The 15331-nt window shown below is 38.9% G+C and overlaps 1 protein-coding gene and 1 long non-coding RNA gene across 6 annotated transcripts; one reads left to right on the top strand and one right to left on the bottom strand.

The window, feature by feature from the left end:
* Window positions 1-10491: 10491 nt before the first annotated feature.
* Window positions 10492-13697, top strand: LOC136266328 (protein NLRC5-like). Its single transcript, XM_066061344.1, has 5 exons — window positions 10492-10601; window positions 10663-10787; window positions 10893-11153; window positions 11204-11269; window positions 11318-13697. Exons 2-5 carry the CDS (start codon window positions 10736-10738, stop codon window positions 13576-13578), a joined length of 2640 nt encoding a protein of 879 aa, XP_065917416.1. The 5' UTR covers window positions 10492-10601; window positions 10663-10735; the 3' UTR covers window positions 13579-13697.
* Window positions 11638-15000, bottom strand: LOC136266329 (uncharacterized). Of its 5 annotated transcripts, XR_010706062.1 has the most exons (8): window positions 14412-15000; window positions 13071-13109; window positions 12930-13014; window positions 12598-12851; window positions 12135-12516; window positions 11975-12083; window positions 11860-11925; window positions 11638-11807 (listed from the first exon to the last, which is right to left on the bottom strand). It is a non-coding gene; the product is annotated as an uncharacterized lncRNA (long non-coding RNA). The 5 variants fall into 5 exon arrangements; XR_010706061.1 differs by having other exon boundaries at window positions 11639-11807; window positions 12135-12339; window positions 12423-12516; window positions 12598-13109; XR_010706060.1 differs by having other exon boundaries at window positions 11639-11807; window positions 12598-13014.
* Window positions 15001-15331: the final 331 nt, after the last annotated feature.

The raw sequence follows: 15331 nt of genomic DNA, 5'->3' as shown, positions 1-15331 counted from the left end.
ATGCCAGTTTTTGGTATTCAGTGTGTCATAGCTTACCAATGGTTGAAGCTACATATACCAAATTTTACACCAATTTCTCACCTTTGAGATCATCCACTGTACAAGTAGCCAACATTTAAGTTTCCTGTCATTTTAGACTTGATATTGACAGCTCCAAAAGGGGTGGCCTGAAGAAGGGCAAGAGGTTGTTTTAAAAAATTAAAGAGGAAGGTGTAGGGATGAATTAGACAAGTTATGAACTGTTTGGGTTTCAAAAATGGTTGTCATTTAGAGCACAGGTCTTTATGGAGCTGTACATCCACCCACAGACTGCTCATACAGATTGCCACTGTGCTTGGGAAAAGCAGACCACTCATGATTAGATTAGGTTTAATTATGAAATTTAATAGTTTATTCATGATCATGTACAGTAGCTTTGGAAAATCAAATCTGCTGTCATGGGTGATGAGACCAGTTTCCCAGACCCAGTGACATTATTGTATAGTTAGAGTTTCAGAGGAGCTAAAACTTCCAAGACGTCACAGCATAATTCATACACAAATACTGACTGTATTTATTCCGTCTATGTTTTGGTGTTGGAACTAATACTCCAAATATTCTACCTTGGCTCAAACAAAAACAGATCACAGCCCCCAATAGTGAATAACATTAGAGCCATTTATAGATTTGAGGTTTGTTTTGTCTCTATAAGGAATTTTTAAAAATAGTTGTTCCAATACTGAATAAAGACGGGGTTAGAATATGTAGTATTGGAGCACTATTTTTGCTGTGCGTATGCTACCAAATTATAATGCTGTTGACCCAATCCTCCAGTGTTCTGTAGCTAGTTAACAATGATCAGCCTGTTTACCAAATGATCTAAATTAACACTCAATATATAAAAATATGGAAATTGTCTTCATAATGGACACTTCAGGATTTATGAAGACGTTTATCTCTTTCAGGGGTATCACATGATTTTTGAGACAGAACTGTTGGGACCAAAATGTGTTGTGTAAATTAATTTTGTAGCAAGAGTTCTACGTACTACATGATTTCTAGAATTCCAGTCTTGAGGCCACTACATCTGTATGTCTGACTTCTGCTACTGCTCCAGTTATCCACTTTCAAAGTTGCTTTTCTGTTATTCTCAATTTAAATAAGTTAAACACTTTGGTGCCATTGTGGTGTATAAGCATAGCTGAGGTATTGGAATTTAAAGAGTCCTTTAGGAGGTTACATGTCTGTGATGTCAATATTAAAACTGACTCCCTGTTACTATACCATATATGGTGATGATAAAAAATTACCAACTGCATTGCAACTGATTGATGTGTAATATTGAAATTACAAAAACCTGATTTACTGCTATTATCCTGAGAACAGTAATCTACTCCTGGTAAGATGTCCTTTATTGGTCAGCTACTTCAATTCCTTCATCTGTTGTATCTAACTGATCACATGAGGTCCCCTAACACAGGTTGTCTTCCAACATGGTCAATGTTACTCTCTGTACATCCTCTACCATCACTGCATCTGTGATCAGGGGAGAGGGATAGAAATTACATACTGGTAAAATTCAATATTCATGCAGTATGTGCACACCATGGACCACTAATAATATCTTAGAGAACACACAAACCCTCTTGTTAAAAGACCACCACTATAAGGTGACAAGGAGTCAGTACATAATCCACAGGACTAGTACAACACACAGGGGGTAGGATAAGCCCACATGAATTGGTACATAATGAAATTATGTAAGATCCTGTAAAGTATTCTAAAGAAAGATGTTTTCCATGTCTACAGTATGGACAATTATTTGCAGTTGTTGTCTGTTAGTGATGAACTGGTCACTGCCACATGTCATCATTGTGGAAGTCTAATATATTTTTACAATAAACACACACTGTTACAAGCAGCTACTATAAATAATTATTACACATTGCATATGTGACCGTCTCAGTGAAAACCCATCTAGTTCACACAACTTATGAATTTCTTTTTATTTTCTCAGCATATCTGCATAGTCCAAGGAATGATTCACCAAAATTTCAGTCAATTATGGTGAGTAATTTGGAATTACAGCGCTAGAAAGTAGGGAAAGCATGGAAATTGATTGGTAAGTGACTATACTAAAAATAAATTACAGGTGCTTACATTACCAGCCATAATTTTCATTTGGATTAGTCTACAAAGTTGGGATTTGGCTTACAGTGTTCACCATGGATTGGCAGATCAGCCAAGGTATAGTTTTAGCCCTGCAGTCACTTGTGCATAGGCGTATGAAGGCAGTTTTATTGAAGAAATGGCAATGATTTTGTTTACGTCTACCGCATTGTAAACAAACACACGTGCTATGGGGGCTTCAGAAATGAAACAAAGATTTTCAAACTCCCCATGAGTAGGTGAATAAGATGGTTTAATTGATTTAACATTTCCTTTCCTGAGTAACGGCTCGATTATAACTTGCATAAAAATTTCTTTTTAACACGCATAATTTCACCACTTTTTAAAATTTCATTTTTCTCAATACACATACGTATATGCTTGTGTAAGTTTTTGCTGAGACAGTCACAAATGACATGTTGCATACTACTCATTATATCTTCATATATAACGGCAGTGTTTTTCCTCAAACCATCATAAAACATAAACCAAATATATAGAACCAAATATTTATTGAGCCTCCATTTGATTTTTCTACAGTTCCATGTGAAATATTTTAACCATCACACGTGCACTATTATTTATATCAGTCGTGGGCTTAGGAAATTGTATTGTGTCTCAAAGGAAAACATGTGAACACCACCTGAACTTCATTCTTATTGTGACATGGACAGTTAGAAGTTGTTACACACACACACAAACACTGACCTATTTTCCTCCATGATTCTTCCACCAACAATCTAGACAATGTTACCAGCACGTGTCTGTGAAAAAGTAGGCACATCATGCAGTGAGTATAGCTTAGCTCTATACAATACTGCACAATGTTCTGCAGCACACAAAACTGTTTGAAAGAATTTTATTAAAGTGTACCTGTACCAACCACTGGTGTCATAGTGAAGGCCTGATTTTCCAAGTCAGTTTCTGCACTAAATATTATAGCATTGTACACAGGAACCTGTTAATGTGGACACTTACATAATCCTGTCATTAAATAAGGTGCCAAAGTATCTAGATCCCTTCATCAGGTGTTACATATGTAATAGTAAAACCACTGCTGTGAGGAATTTTGCTGATATATACACATGAACCCTGAGGGGTAAGGGTGTATATATCAGAAAATCCCGATACAGTTGTGGTATAAGTGATATATATCACTCAGGGCACACTCACCTGATAGGTGAAAGAACTACAGATCACTCACCTCATTTGTTTTATACACTAGCATCTGATGATCGATTGTGGTTTCCATTGTGTGGGCAAATAGCTCCCAGAACGTTATTCCTACATCATTATGTTTCAACACATGCCAGGAACTTTCGATTGTGGGATTGACTTTTGGGGTGTCTGATATGTACATCCAAGCTCGAGGGCTGTCACTACCTTTGCTATTTAGCACTTTAGGCCTATAGCCATTTCACTTTACTCAAAATATTTTTGCATAGGTTCCTAGCAGTGGATAATTTTTACAAATAGCATAACATGAGACCGGGGGTACACCTAGTGTTTGAAGTAAGTACATTTTGTGCTGTATATTGCCATGATTGTCCAAACAGTTAAAGCAAAGAGAGGGCTTGTGTGACAAAGTGCCAGTAAAGAGGAAAACTGCAGGAATTTCTGGCTAACTTGTGAGGATACTACCCAGGGAAACTTGACATGTATAGTATGTGTGTGCCAAGATTAACACTGGAAGCAATTTTAGAGAAATGAAGCTGGAATAATTAATAGTGAGCTGAAGGGACAAAATGTAAAAATAAGAACTACGTATAGCTATAATAATATACTATTATATATAGTGGACTGTAAGAAAGAAAATTAAAACTAGTTGGATTGTAACTGTAGTAAATTGTTATAGAGTTAAAACGTACAACATGTATAAAATGGTATGTAACCCCGGGGAACCATGTAGTCAAGATCAAGATACTCTAATAGAGCAGTCAAGATCAAGAAACTCTAATAGAACAGTCACAGTATTCAGAGAAGCAGTGTAGCAAGCCACATATGTAGTTATAAATATAGTTGGTGGAGGGCAGCTGTTGTCAGCAGGTAGTTACCTTATATAGCAATGTCTTGTTTTGTATTTTGTGACTATAAGTGTTGTTACCACTCCTGCAAGGAAGAACAGCTTAGCTGATTGCAAGGAGCTAAAACAATAAATCAAATCAAACCAATACCTTTTTTGTCTTCAGCTTACAGCTAGGCCCTGGCATACTCCCCTGCTTCAGCAACTTTCTGTTGCGTTATAAATCATAGATCTTAGAGGAGTGTAGTGCTGTGCCTCTAAAACCTACTGTATGGTTGAACAAAGCCAGAATGATTTTGAGGTATTGGGCACTTCAGGACATTGATATTGATGACAATCTCCTTTTCCTTAATTTAGTTGTATTCCCCTCCTTGTAGTTGTAGTAGCATGTAAAGTGATTGTAGTTATGTAGTTTATTAGTGGTTGTACCCTGTAGTCTGTTTGTTCAAGGGGTCACCAACACTCATGCAAAATTGTGTAGTTTTTAAGGATTTCAACTCTAAATGTTTGTAACTAATTTTTACTAAGTATCTTCTAAAAAGGGTCAGTAGAGCAGGCACTTTCTAATTGATAAGCACTGTGGGAGAAAAAGTGGTCTGGCCAAGTAAGACTAATTATCATACTGTATGATATACACGTAGTACTCATGATCGTGATCAGCTTCACCTTGTGCTAATTATTTGTCTCTTGATTACACTCTTAGCTTGTGATGTGTTGCACTCACTGCGGTACGACTAAAGATCTCCAGATCACATGATCATGTATGCGTGTGCTACTAATTGTAGTCTGGCACCAGCCACCCCTTCACAAAAAGCTTGAGATACTCTAATACAGCAGTCACCCTAATAGAACAATCACACATGTTTAGCTGTGTGCTATAACAAAACACCAAACAAACTAGTATGTTAATATTTTAAAGATCCAAGCAATAAAAAGGAGTCAGTGTATATAGCAATTTGAATTTGGGGATATTGTTTGTTTTGGCCGCCTCATCTATTAGTGTACATGTGACCCAGTCTGGAAAAAGGGGTCTTATCGTCTATTTAGAAGTATCGAGAAATGCCGGTTTTAAGTATTTTGTGTGTTGTAGCTCACCAATGGTTGAAGCTACATGCACCAAATTTTCACACATTTTATGCCAATTCCTTACCTTCCAGAGCATCTACTGTTCAAGTAGCCAGCAACTAAGTTTCCCGCCATTTTAGATAGTTTTTAAACTGAGGTTGGCTGTATCAGGCAAGCTCCAAAAGGAGGCGGGCCCAGAAGAAGGGCAAGATGCTGTTAAAAAAATTGAAAAGGAGGGCATAGGGATAAATGTCCAAGTGATGGGCCATTCAGGTATCAAAACTGGCTTAAATGAAAAGAAACTTACAGCATGGGTCTTTATTCAACACCATGGAGCTTTACAGCCACCCTCAGGCTGACCAGAGCTCCACTGATGCCCCACACCACATGTACGGATCACCACTGGGCTTGGGAAAAGCAGCCAGCAAAACCAGACTACTCAAGTCTAGCTGATTTTGATTGTGAAATTTGATAGTTTATTCATGTAGCTTTGTGTGTTCTTGGTGAAAAATTGAATCTGCTGACATAGGTGATAAGACCTATTTTCCCAGACTGGGTCACATATTCAGTTATGGTTTCTGGCCGGGTGGATGGGTAATTCGGAGTACAGTAAATGATGAAAGTTTAGTGAGACTTATTGTAATAAGTTTGGCAAATCATCACGCAAAAAAAGTTGGCAGACAAAAGTTTGACAACTTTAGAATGCAGCTAATATGAAACTAGCTGATTGGCAAATAAACTTTAATAGTGCATTTCCTCGATTCACCAAACTTTTGTCACTCCAAACTTCTGTCGTTTATGATAATCAATAGATGTGGCAGTTAGAGCAGTGGCCCAAATGATTAGTTATGGAGTAGCCAGTGGGTTAATTATTGTATGTGTGTGTATTCCTGCAAATTGTTTTAATTTGAGTTATATAATTGCAGGGCAGGAGGGCGTATGGTATGTAATACCACTTTTTCCAATGTTTTTGTTTCTGCTTTGGCTGAGATAGAGCCACAGAGATGAATGATGGTATTACAGCATAGCTTGGTGGTAAATCCCTACATCGGCATGTTGTAACAATGATTTGCTCAATGCCAAAGTAGGGATTTTTCCACCTGTAATACCATCATTCATCTCTCCCTTGTTTCAACACTTTTTATTGCTTGGATCCATTTTTAAATTAATAGCTATACAACAAAATCAAGAGTAAATACTGGAGAGGGTTAGTACTGATGAAGTATCCTAGTTAACTGACAGTGCCTATTACCGTAGACTCTGGTTATCAGGCACATGCGCTTATAATTTTCGGAGGAATTAATTGTGAAATTTACTGTGCTTGTTAAGCGCATGCGCTAATAAATTACGGTAAGAAGTTTCTGCTATATAGGAGGGTATTAGTTGTGCCCACTACAGTTTTCAAGTGATTTGAGCACCAGTTAAATAGTTTGCTCCAGTTGTGGAAGCAGAAATCCTTAGTTAGAAGTCAGGTAGCTACAACTATACAGGCGGCAGTATCTGCTAGACACGGGCCTGGCGAGGCATCAAGTGTGCTGTGACATGTCTGATGTGTTCTGACAATTTTTTGCTGCAATTCTATGTAGTACGAAGTTGCAGAGGCGATTTCAACCATATGCGCTTAACAAACAGGTGTCTAGCACAAGTCTATACAATATGTGCTTAACAGACAATATGTGCTTAATAACTATGTGCACCTAATAACTGGAGTCTACGGTATAGGCCTCAAAGACTGCATGTAGTACTGGTATGTTTGGCAACTACACACTACAACTATCACATATCCATCATGTGATTATTCTGAGGTTGCAGGTACAACTTCCCACACCTATATGCAGGAACTGTCAGTTAATTAGAATCCTTTGTAAACCTATTCATGCTATAGCTAATGTTATGGTTTCAAGGGAGTAGCTAACTCTCAATGTTGATGACTTAGCTAGTCTATACTGTATACCTAATCTATGCTATAGTCCATAAATTACTGTGCAGGCTTTAATGCAGGTCCCTAGCTGCATAGTGGGATAGTTAGTGATCTGACTGCTCTATTAGAGTATTTTTAAGCAGGTAACTGCTCTATTAGAGTGTTTCGATCAATTCATCAGCGAATGATTCCAAACAATGCTGCAAATAAAGAAATTTTGTGCTGTAAAATCCACCTGTATATTATATGATAACATTTATCAGGCATTTTCCATGGGTCATTCCTATTCCCACTCCTGTCCCTTTCCCATTTTCCCCTAATTCTACTTACCCCTGTTAGAAGATCACCAGAGAAGGTAAGACAAATGTTAAGTGCTATCAAAAACAATTAACGTTAATTGCATCTGAACTGATGCTTAACCTATTATGCCTAAATTATGGGATTATGAAAAGCTTGAATACAATTTCCAGTGCTATTCTCTTCCATTGTTGGTGTTCGCCCTCTATTTTGTGCAGTAAGCTCTTCATCACATGATGACGTCTTCAATCACCCTTTATATTAACATCAAACCACTGGGCCATGGGGTTTACCATGCCATTACAAAAAAGCTTTCGATTGGCACCTAGTTTTCAATGAAACCTCCTACAATTTTTTAATTGTTCTGTAAAATTTCTATGAGCTCACGTGAGTCTCCTCTGGAAGATCACTACAAGTGTGAAATGATGCAATAAAACACAAGTTATTATGCCATGAAAAGAATTATTTGTGACTGTCTCTGGGAAAACCAGTCCTACTGCCCATTTGAAAGTATCGAGAAACACCAGTTTTAAATATTCAGAGTGTTGTAATGATGGTAGCTACGCGTACCAAATTTGCACACATCTTACAACAATTTATTACCTTCCAGATCATCCTCTAAAGTAGTCAATAGCTATAGTATGTTCATGTTGAGCTAAATCCTGAAAAACAGCTAAAATTAAAATTAAAAGTGGATTTTTTCTCAACAGAGGTAACATTTCAGCCAACCAGATGATTATTGGTAACAGCAAAGGTGTCAATAACAGACACGTAGGGTTTGGCTCCATTACAAGTCCAGGAAACGGCTGTAATGGACACTATACTTATATGGCTTCTACATACCAAATGTATTGTGAAAATTTTGATTGGCTGTAACAAGAGTACATAATAAAAATAGGGAGGGAGAGTGTCTAACTTAGCCAAAATTACTGTGTAGTATAGAGCATCCACACATTGGCAGAACAAAAGCTTTACCTTATCAACAGCACTCAACACCCATTAACAGATCTCTATCATCAGTAATTTGTTCAAAGATCATTGTCTATTCAATAATATGCAGTGATTTTGTACAGGCTGTATTGGCAGTTAGACACTCTCCCTCACTATTTTTATTATGTACTCTTGGCTGTAAATAACATGTCAAATATTTGAACAAGATTTGAAATATTTTTAGCAGGTCAAGCAGTACTACAAATGAGCCAAATTTCAAGATCGTGTGTAATTGCATCCATGGGTAATTAAATGTTTTTGAGGATTCAGCTCAACGCGAACATACTACAAGTTTCCAGCCATTTTAGATAGTTTTTTAACCGAGGTTGGCTGTATCAGGCGAGCTCCAAAAGGGGTGGGAGACTGGGGGCCCGGAAGGCGGGAAAGATGCTGTTTAAAAATTGAAGAGAAATGATTTGGGATGAATTAGGCCAAGTTATGGGCCATTCAGGGCTCAAAACTGGCTAAAATGAAAGGAAATTTACAGCACAGGTCATTTTCCAATACCACAGAGCTGTACAGCCACACACAGCCATCTCCTGGTTGGCCAGGACTCCATCAAGACCCCAGACCACTTGTATGGCTCGCCACTGTGCTTGAAAAAAAAAAAACAGCTAGCAAAAGCAGACCACTTGACTGTGACAGTGAAATCTGATAGTGCATTCATAAAGCTTTGTGTTTGTGTGAAAAAAATCGAACTTTCTGTCTTGGATGATAAGGCCCCTATTTGGTGATTATTAGTTTCTTATCCAGTCTTTCTAATTATTATGCTGCGGGCGGGAGGGCATTACCATTAGGCCATTATAATATTAATACATTGATGTACAGACCTTGTCCAAATTCTCCTTCTTTCCTCCCACAAATTAACATTGGTTTTTTAATTGCAATCATGCTCTATCGAGCTAGCAGGATTTCAGTTGACTTGAAAAACAGTCAAAAATAGAATCCACTGCAGCAATTTGCCAAGGCACTCCTGGCACACTGTAGTGTTAATTTAAAAACATCATCGTGTTTCAATAAAAATTATGATGGTTTGGTATCACGTGTTCTTCTGAGCATGCACAGAGTAAATAATGACTTAGACCACTCCAATTTGTTTTTATGTTTCTGGTCATTTGAAGTTTAGTCTTAGATGCGGGCAGGCGGAATTCAGCAACAAAGCAACAATGAAGTGACTACTCAGTTAGAGTACTTTTGTGATTTAAAAAAAAAAAATTTATCATTGAATATAGCTGCCTTTAAAAATAATATAAACCAATAATACAATAAAAGGTCTTCACGATCAAACAATGGACAGAGAGGCAAACTCTGCCCAATCCTGTGATGATGGAATTGTTGCCATTACAGAAGCAGCATTGCCATGTTGAACATCGATAGCAACCTTCTGAGTCAAAAATTGGGTTGTCCTATTACTGTTCCATTACCTGGGAATTGTAATTTACTGACTGTTCTATTAGAGTATATTGATCTGTACTATGCACTATGCCCATTTATTGCAGATTTTCACACATAGCTAAAAGGCAAATTATTATACTTAAGCAGTTTGATTTAGTATTTTTGTTGCAACCCAATTTTGATGTGGGAATTTTCCAAAATTTTACATTCTCCAAAAAAGGATGCGGGCAGTGGACCAGAAACATAATTACCAATTGGAGTGGCCTTATCATGCGGTAGCCTAAGACAGATGTGGGCAGTGGATGAGAAACTAATAATCACCAAATAGAGGCCTAAGATCAGTTTTCGCAGATGCAGTCACACTTTACGAAAAGAACTTGTATGGGTTGGTGTACTGCCTTTTTAACAACCTCATGTACTGTTTATAAGATTGTGTGTGCATGAAATAATTGGCATATAAACATACAATATTAAAGGGTGGCTATCCATACCAGTTAACAATCAAATCAAATCTACTACAACTCTTGTGGACTCCTTATACAATCCTGATCTCACTTTGACTGCTCCATACGTTCCCTTTGCCATTTAAACCAGAACCGCCTGGCGTACCGACAGGTGTCGTTGTCCGAAGAAACCAATAAGTTAGAAATTTCACTGAAATCGAGTGAAATAAGGAAAAGATTTGTAAATCTCGCAGAATCGTTTGTGGCGCAACCACTCGAGTGATCATCACTGGAGCGTTATCACACGAAATATTAACTGGTGAGTGGTTATTCTCTCATGAATTGTATGACATGTTGCGTGCACATGTGTTTACTGATAGTTGTAAGCCACGCCCTCCACATTAACGGAAACGAAACCGATCACGATCGCAGCTTTGTTGTAATCTTTCACTCATGGATCAGAGTAACGGAAAGGGACTAGAACAGTTCAGAACAGCGGAATATGGTACGTGTAGTTAAACACTTCTCCCGAGAATCAAAGAGTGGGCGGTACCAGTATCCGGATATTATTTGGTCTCCCGTTAATATAATTAATTATTATTCCTTACAGCTACCAGTACTCCACTACTGAAGGATCTCTATCACTACATCACTCCAGATTATGCTGCTGACTGGAAAGTGATAGGAACACTACTGGGTCTACCCAGTGGAGAATTGAAGAGTATAGAGGCTGGTTATCCTACTAACGTCAAATGGTGCTGTAATCAAATGTTGGAGAAGTGGCTTGAAGTGGAGCCCTCTGCTAGTTGGAATAAGCTCCTAAGTGTCATCCAGTCACCTGCTGTGTCCAGTGATCAAGCTGCTGAGAAAGGTGACTGACTATTGTAGTAGTAACAAGTTAGTTAGTCAGTATTGTTATAGTTGTGACTGGTGAAGATGTAGCTAGCAAGGTACAGCCTGTCCATCATGACAAGTTAACTGTCAAAGGTACAGTGTATAGTGTATTCCATGATATACCTTGTGTCTGTCCTGTAGGAGCTGAGGCAGTATCAATGTTATCTAATAGGGTGGCCTCAACTAACGCACAAGCACGGTTCAGGGTTGACAAGGATACATGGCCACCAGGTCAGCCCCACAGCTTTACGCCACTACTGCTAGTCCATCATGAAGGACAACAGAGGATGTACCAAGCTTTTGAAGTTGCTAAACTAGTTCACAAAGGTGATGTCACTTCACTAGCTAATGAACAGTTAGTCCACACTAAGCTAGATGACCATGCTCCGCATGTTAGTAAAGTGACCAAAGAGGTGACAAAGATTTTAGCCCCCCTAGAAGAACGAGAAGATCCACAATTTATTATGATGGAGGGTGCACCAGGCATTGGCAAGTCTGTATTGTTACGTGAAATAGCTTACAGGTGGGGTAAACAACAATTGTTACAAACATTTACACTGTTAGTCTTAGTCTGTCTACGTGACCCCATTGTTCAACAAGCTACATCAATCAGTGACCTTCTTCTGTCATTCTGCAAGGGAGACAGGAGAGCTAAAGAAATTGCGGCTGCATGTAGTGATTACCTGTTTGAAAATGGCGGAAAACATCTACTTTTTCTTTTCGATGGCTTTGACGAGTTTCCAGAACATCTACGACAAAACAGTTTAATTGGTGAGATTATAAATCGTAACATTTTACCTCTCTGTGGATTAGTGGTGTCATCTCGTCCACATGCCTCAGTGTCCCTCCGACAACAGGCAACCATCAAAGTTGACATCTTAGGTTTCACCAAGGAGGAACAGTCTCTCTACATTGAACAGTCTTTAAAGGGACAACCACAAAGTATTGAAAAGCTTACCCGCTACTTGCAAGACCATCTCACTATCAGCAGCCTCTGTTTGGTGCCGTTTAACATAGTAATCCTGCTTTTCCTGTATAAAATGGGTATTCCCCTTCCCAGTGATTCTTCCAGTATATACCATCACTTCATCTGTCTCACCATCTGTCGACATCTTGCCAGATCTGGTTGTCCACTTAAAAACGACATCAAGCAGCTAGCTGACCTGCCAGAACCATACAGTAAAATAGTTAAACAACTTTCCAAGTTAGCATTGCAAGCACTCAATAACAACCAACTAGTTTTTACTTATGAAGAGATCGAGGCTGCATGCCCAGACGTCATAGCTACCCCTGAGGGTATTAATGGGTTTGGTTTGCTACAAGCTGTACAACATTTCGGCCTAACAGGAGAAACAACGACATTTAACTTCCTCCATTTAACTATACAGGAATACCTAGCGGCTAACTATATTATAACTGACCTTCGACCAGACGAAGAGTATCGTCTTCTTCGCGAGCAATTCTGGAGCGATATTCACGCGAACATGTTCTCCATTTATGTCACACTTAGCAATGGACAACGATCTTCCTTCAAGAAATTCCTGTCTGGTGGAGACGACAAGATCGCCATTTCCAACAAATTCCTTCGTGAGCAATTAAAATGTTTCAGACTGTTCCGCTGTTTCCATGACGCACGAGACTATCGAATGTGTAAATCCATCGAAGAGGCAGAAATCTTCAATAAGAAAGAAATCTATCTTCGCTCCACTAGACTATCAGCTACTGATCTCGAGTGTGTGTCACTCTTCCTCACCTCCTCTTCCCACAAGCAGTGGGTGAGGCTCTACTTGTCCAGCTGCTATATCCAAGATCGCGGCCTTCACATTTTGCACAAACACCTAATTAACAATGACGTCACCATCACCAACTTGTCGTTGTGGAATAATGGCCTCACCAACTCATCCTCTTCCTTCGTCAGTGACATTGTCCTCAGCTGCAAAGTAGAAGTGTTGTGGATTAGTGGTAACCACACAATTGGGGAGAGTGAAGAGCTCTACACCATGTTGACCCATCTCTCCTCTATGCTAACAAGACTGTACATGTCCTATATCTCATTATCCTCCATTGCAGCAAGAACACTATTCACTGCAGTGAAGGATACTAACAAGTTGAAGGTGCTCGACATTAACAACAACGCCATTACTGATGATGTGGCTGAGGACTTTACATTACTAACCACCAACAAGTCACTAGTGGAGCTGAGGATGTGGGGCAACCCCATTAGTGGGGAAGCCATGATAAGATGTTTACAAGCCCTGAGGGGCAATAATACGATACAAGAGCTAGTTGTTCCCAGTTACCCTCCAGCAATTAAGGACAAGATTAGATCAATAGAACAAGAAATCAACACAAAGAGAAGAAGTCAAGGAATACAAGAGAAGCTGACAGTTGAGTTCTGGTAACACTTTTAGTAGTTCAGTTTAGTTTATGTTGTTGTACTATTTTACAACTATTATCCCGCCACACACGTGTTGTCATTTTATTGTAAAAGTTGATAAGAATTGTTTTATTTAACACCAAACCAAGTTGATTGTCATTTCAAACATTTCCTAAAATGATGATGGCGGGCGGTTATTATTCATTATGGCTGAAAACCTTGAGCAAGACACTTCAACAAACTCACTAATACAATAATGAAAATTTTGCAGATTTACAAATCCATGAGGTGGAAATAGCCATGATGAAAATTTTGTGTCACTTCCATTAAAGGATGTGGGCAGAAATGGGAATGTGTGGACTTGTTAGAATATGTTACCAGACTAGCTTCCCTCGTGACAGTTGCTCAGAGATGGAGTAGAGCAGAATGGATCAAACTAGCCGGCTGCTGCATGGTAACACTACACCAACTCCAGCCATAGCTAAACTGGTTAGTTGGCTACACAGCTAGGAGGTCAGCCATTTTAACACTTACAAGAAACACTTCATGTGGTGACACCGGTGATGTCCGGATACTAGAGGTATACAAGAAAAATTGCAAATTTGAAGAAAAGAACTCAGCTGTGCAGTTCTCCGGATATTTAACGTTTACAATGAAAACCTAAAAATTTTTAAAGCAATTTTTCTCAGCTAGCAAAGGTGGTTTTCAGCACGAAACTTCAAAAGTAAGCAATTTTTCAGTTGGCAACAAAGCCAGAGCTGCAATAATTTTTCGCAACGCAAACAAACATTTCCCAAACTTCAGTTGAACAGTGCTCAGTCTCCACCTCTGAGTTTACATTACACAACATAGACTCACTTTATAGCTGCTCCAGCTGCAGGTAACAACAACACCAACCAACAACATAATAGCCTACCTAATACACTAACTAGCTAACAGGTCAGTAAACTAACTGACTATTAAGCTACACTAACTAACTAGGTAACAAATTAGTATTCAACTAGTAACACACTATCATGACTAGCTAATAGACCTAGCTAGTAGCCTAAGTTATTACTCTAACTACTCAGTGGCCAGCTAGCTAGCAACAAGGCACTTGGCAATAAAATTTTTCATAGCGGAGAGTAAAACAATTATTCCACATCCTAATTTAGTTTTCTGGGAGTCTCATTGGATATAAACTGGTGGCGGGGGTCAGTAGTCAGCGCGGCTCAGCCAGCTGGCTAGTTCTAAGTTTTGAAAAAGCGGTTCTAAGCTATGAAAAGGTGCCGCTGCCAGCGAAAAGTATTTTAAAAGAACGCCTATTGGAAAACTTTATTTCTACTGGCCTTTTTACTAGCTTTCAACCAAAACTGAGTTAGCTAAGTCTACTCTACCGACTCAACACAATTTCAACTGTCAACTTTACACGTCCTAGCAACGACTAAATAGCAGCTGGAAGGTAACAACTATCCCGCCCTTTTACAATAAGCGCTACATGCGCTTAATTGCCTTTATAACTTTAAGCTGATGTAGCAGCATCGCTTCTTCTTGCTTAGCTATCTTCACGCGCAACGAGTCCGCGGGCTATAGCTAGTCACTGGTTCTACCTTACCTGAAGGAAGTGTTGAGCTGGCTACGAGTAGCGACCATGAGTTGATCCTGGAAGGAGGAGCCAAATCCATCAGGTGAGAAACGTCAATATTAACTCATTTCGTGTGAACGTTCTGTTAGAGTATTTAATAAGTAACCACCGTGTAATATGTGAGCGTTCTATTAGAGTGTTTTGTCATCTTGTA

The sequence above is a fragment of the Dysidea avara genome, chromosome 9, assembly GCF_963678975.1.
Source record: "Dysidea avara chromosome 9, odDysAvar1.4, whole genome shotgun sequence".
NCBI lineage: Eukaryota > Metazoa > Porifera > Demospongiae > Dictyoceratida > Dysideidae > Dysidea > Dysidea avara.
The sequence above is the reverse complement of the archived record's forward strand: the minus strand, read 5'-3'. Positions and strand labels throughout refer to the sequence as shown.

Coding starts and splice junctions, on each gene's coding strand:
- LOC136266328 (XM_066061344.1), top strand. CDS start 10,736: ATGGATCAGAGTAACGGAAAGGGACTAGAACAGTTCAGAACAGCGGAA. Junction 11,154..11,203: donor TGATCAAGCTGCTGAGAAAG/GTGACTGACTAT, acceptor GTATTGTTATAG/TTGTGACTGGTGAAGATGTA. Junction 11,270..11,317: donor TGACAAGTTAACTGTCAAAG/GTACAGTGTATA, acceptor TCTGTCCTGTAG/GAGCTGAGGCAGTATCAATG.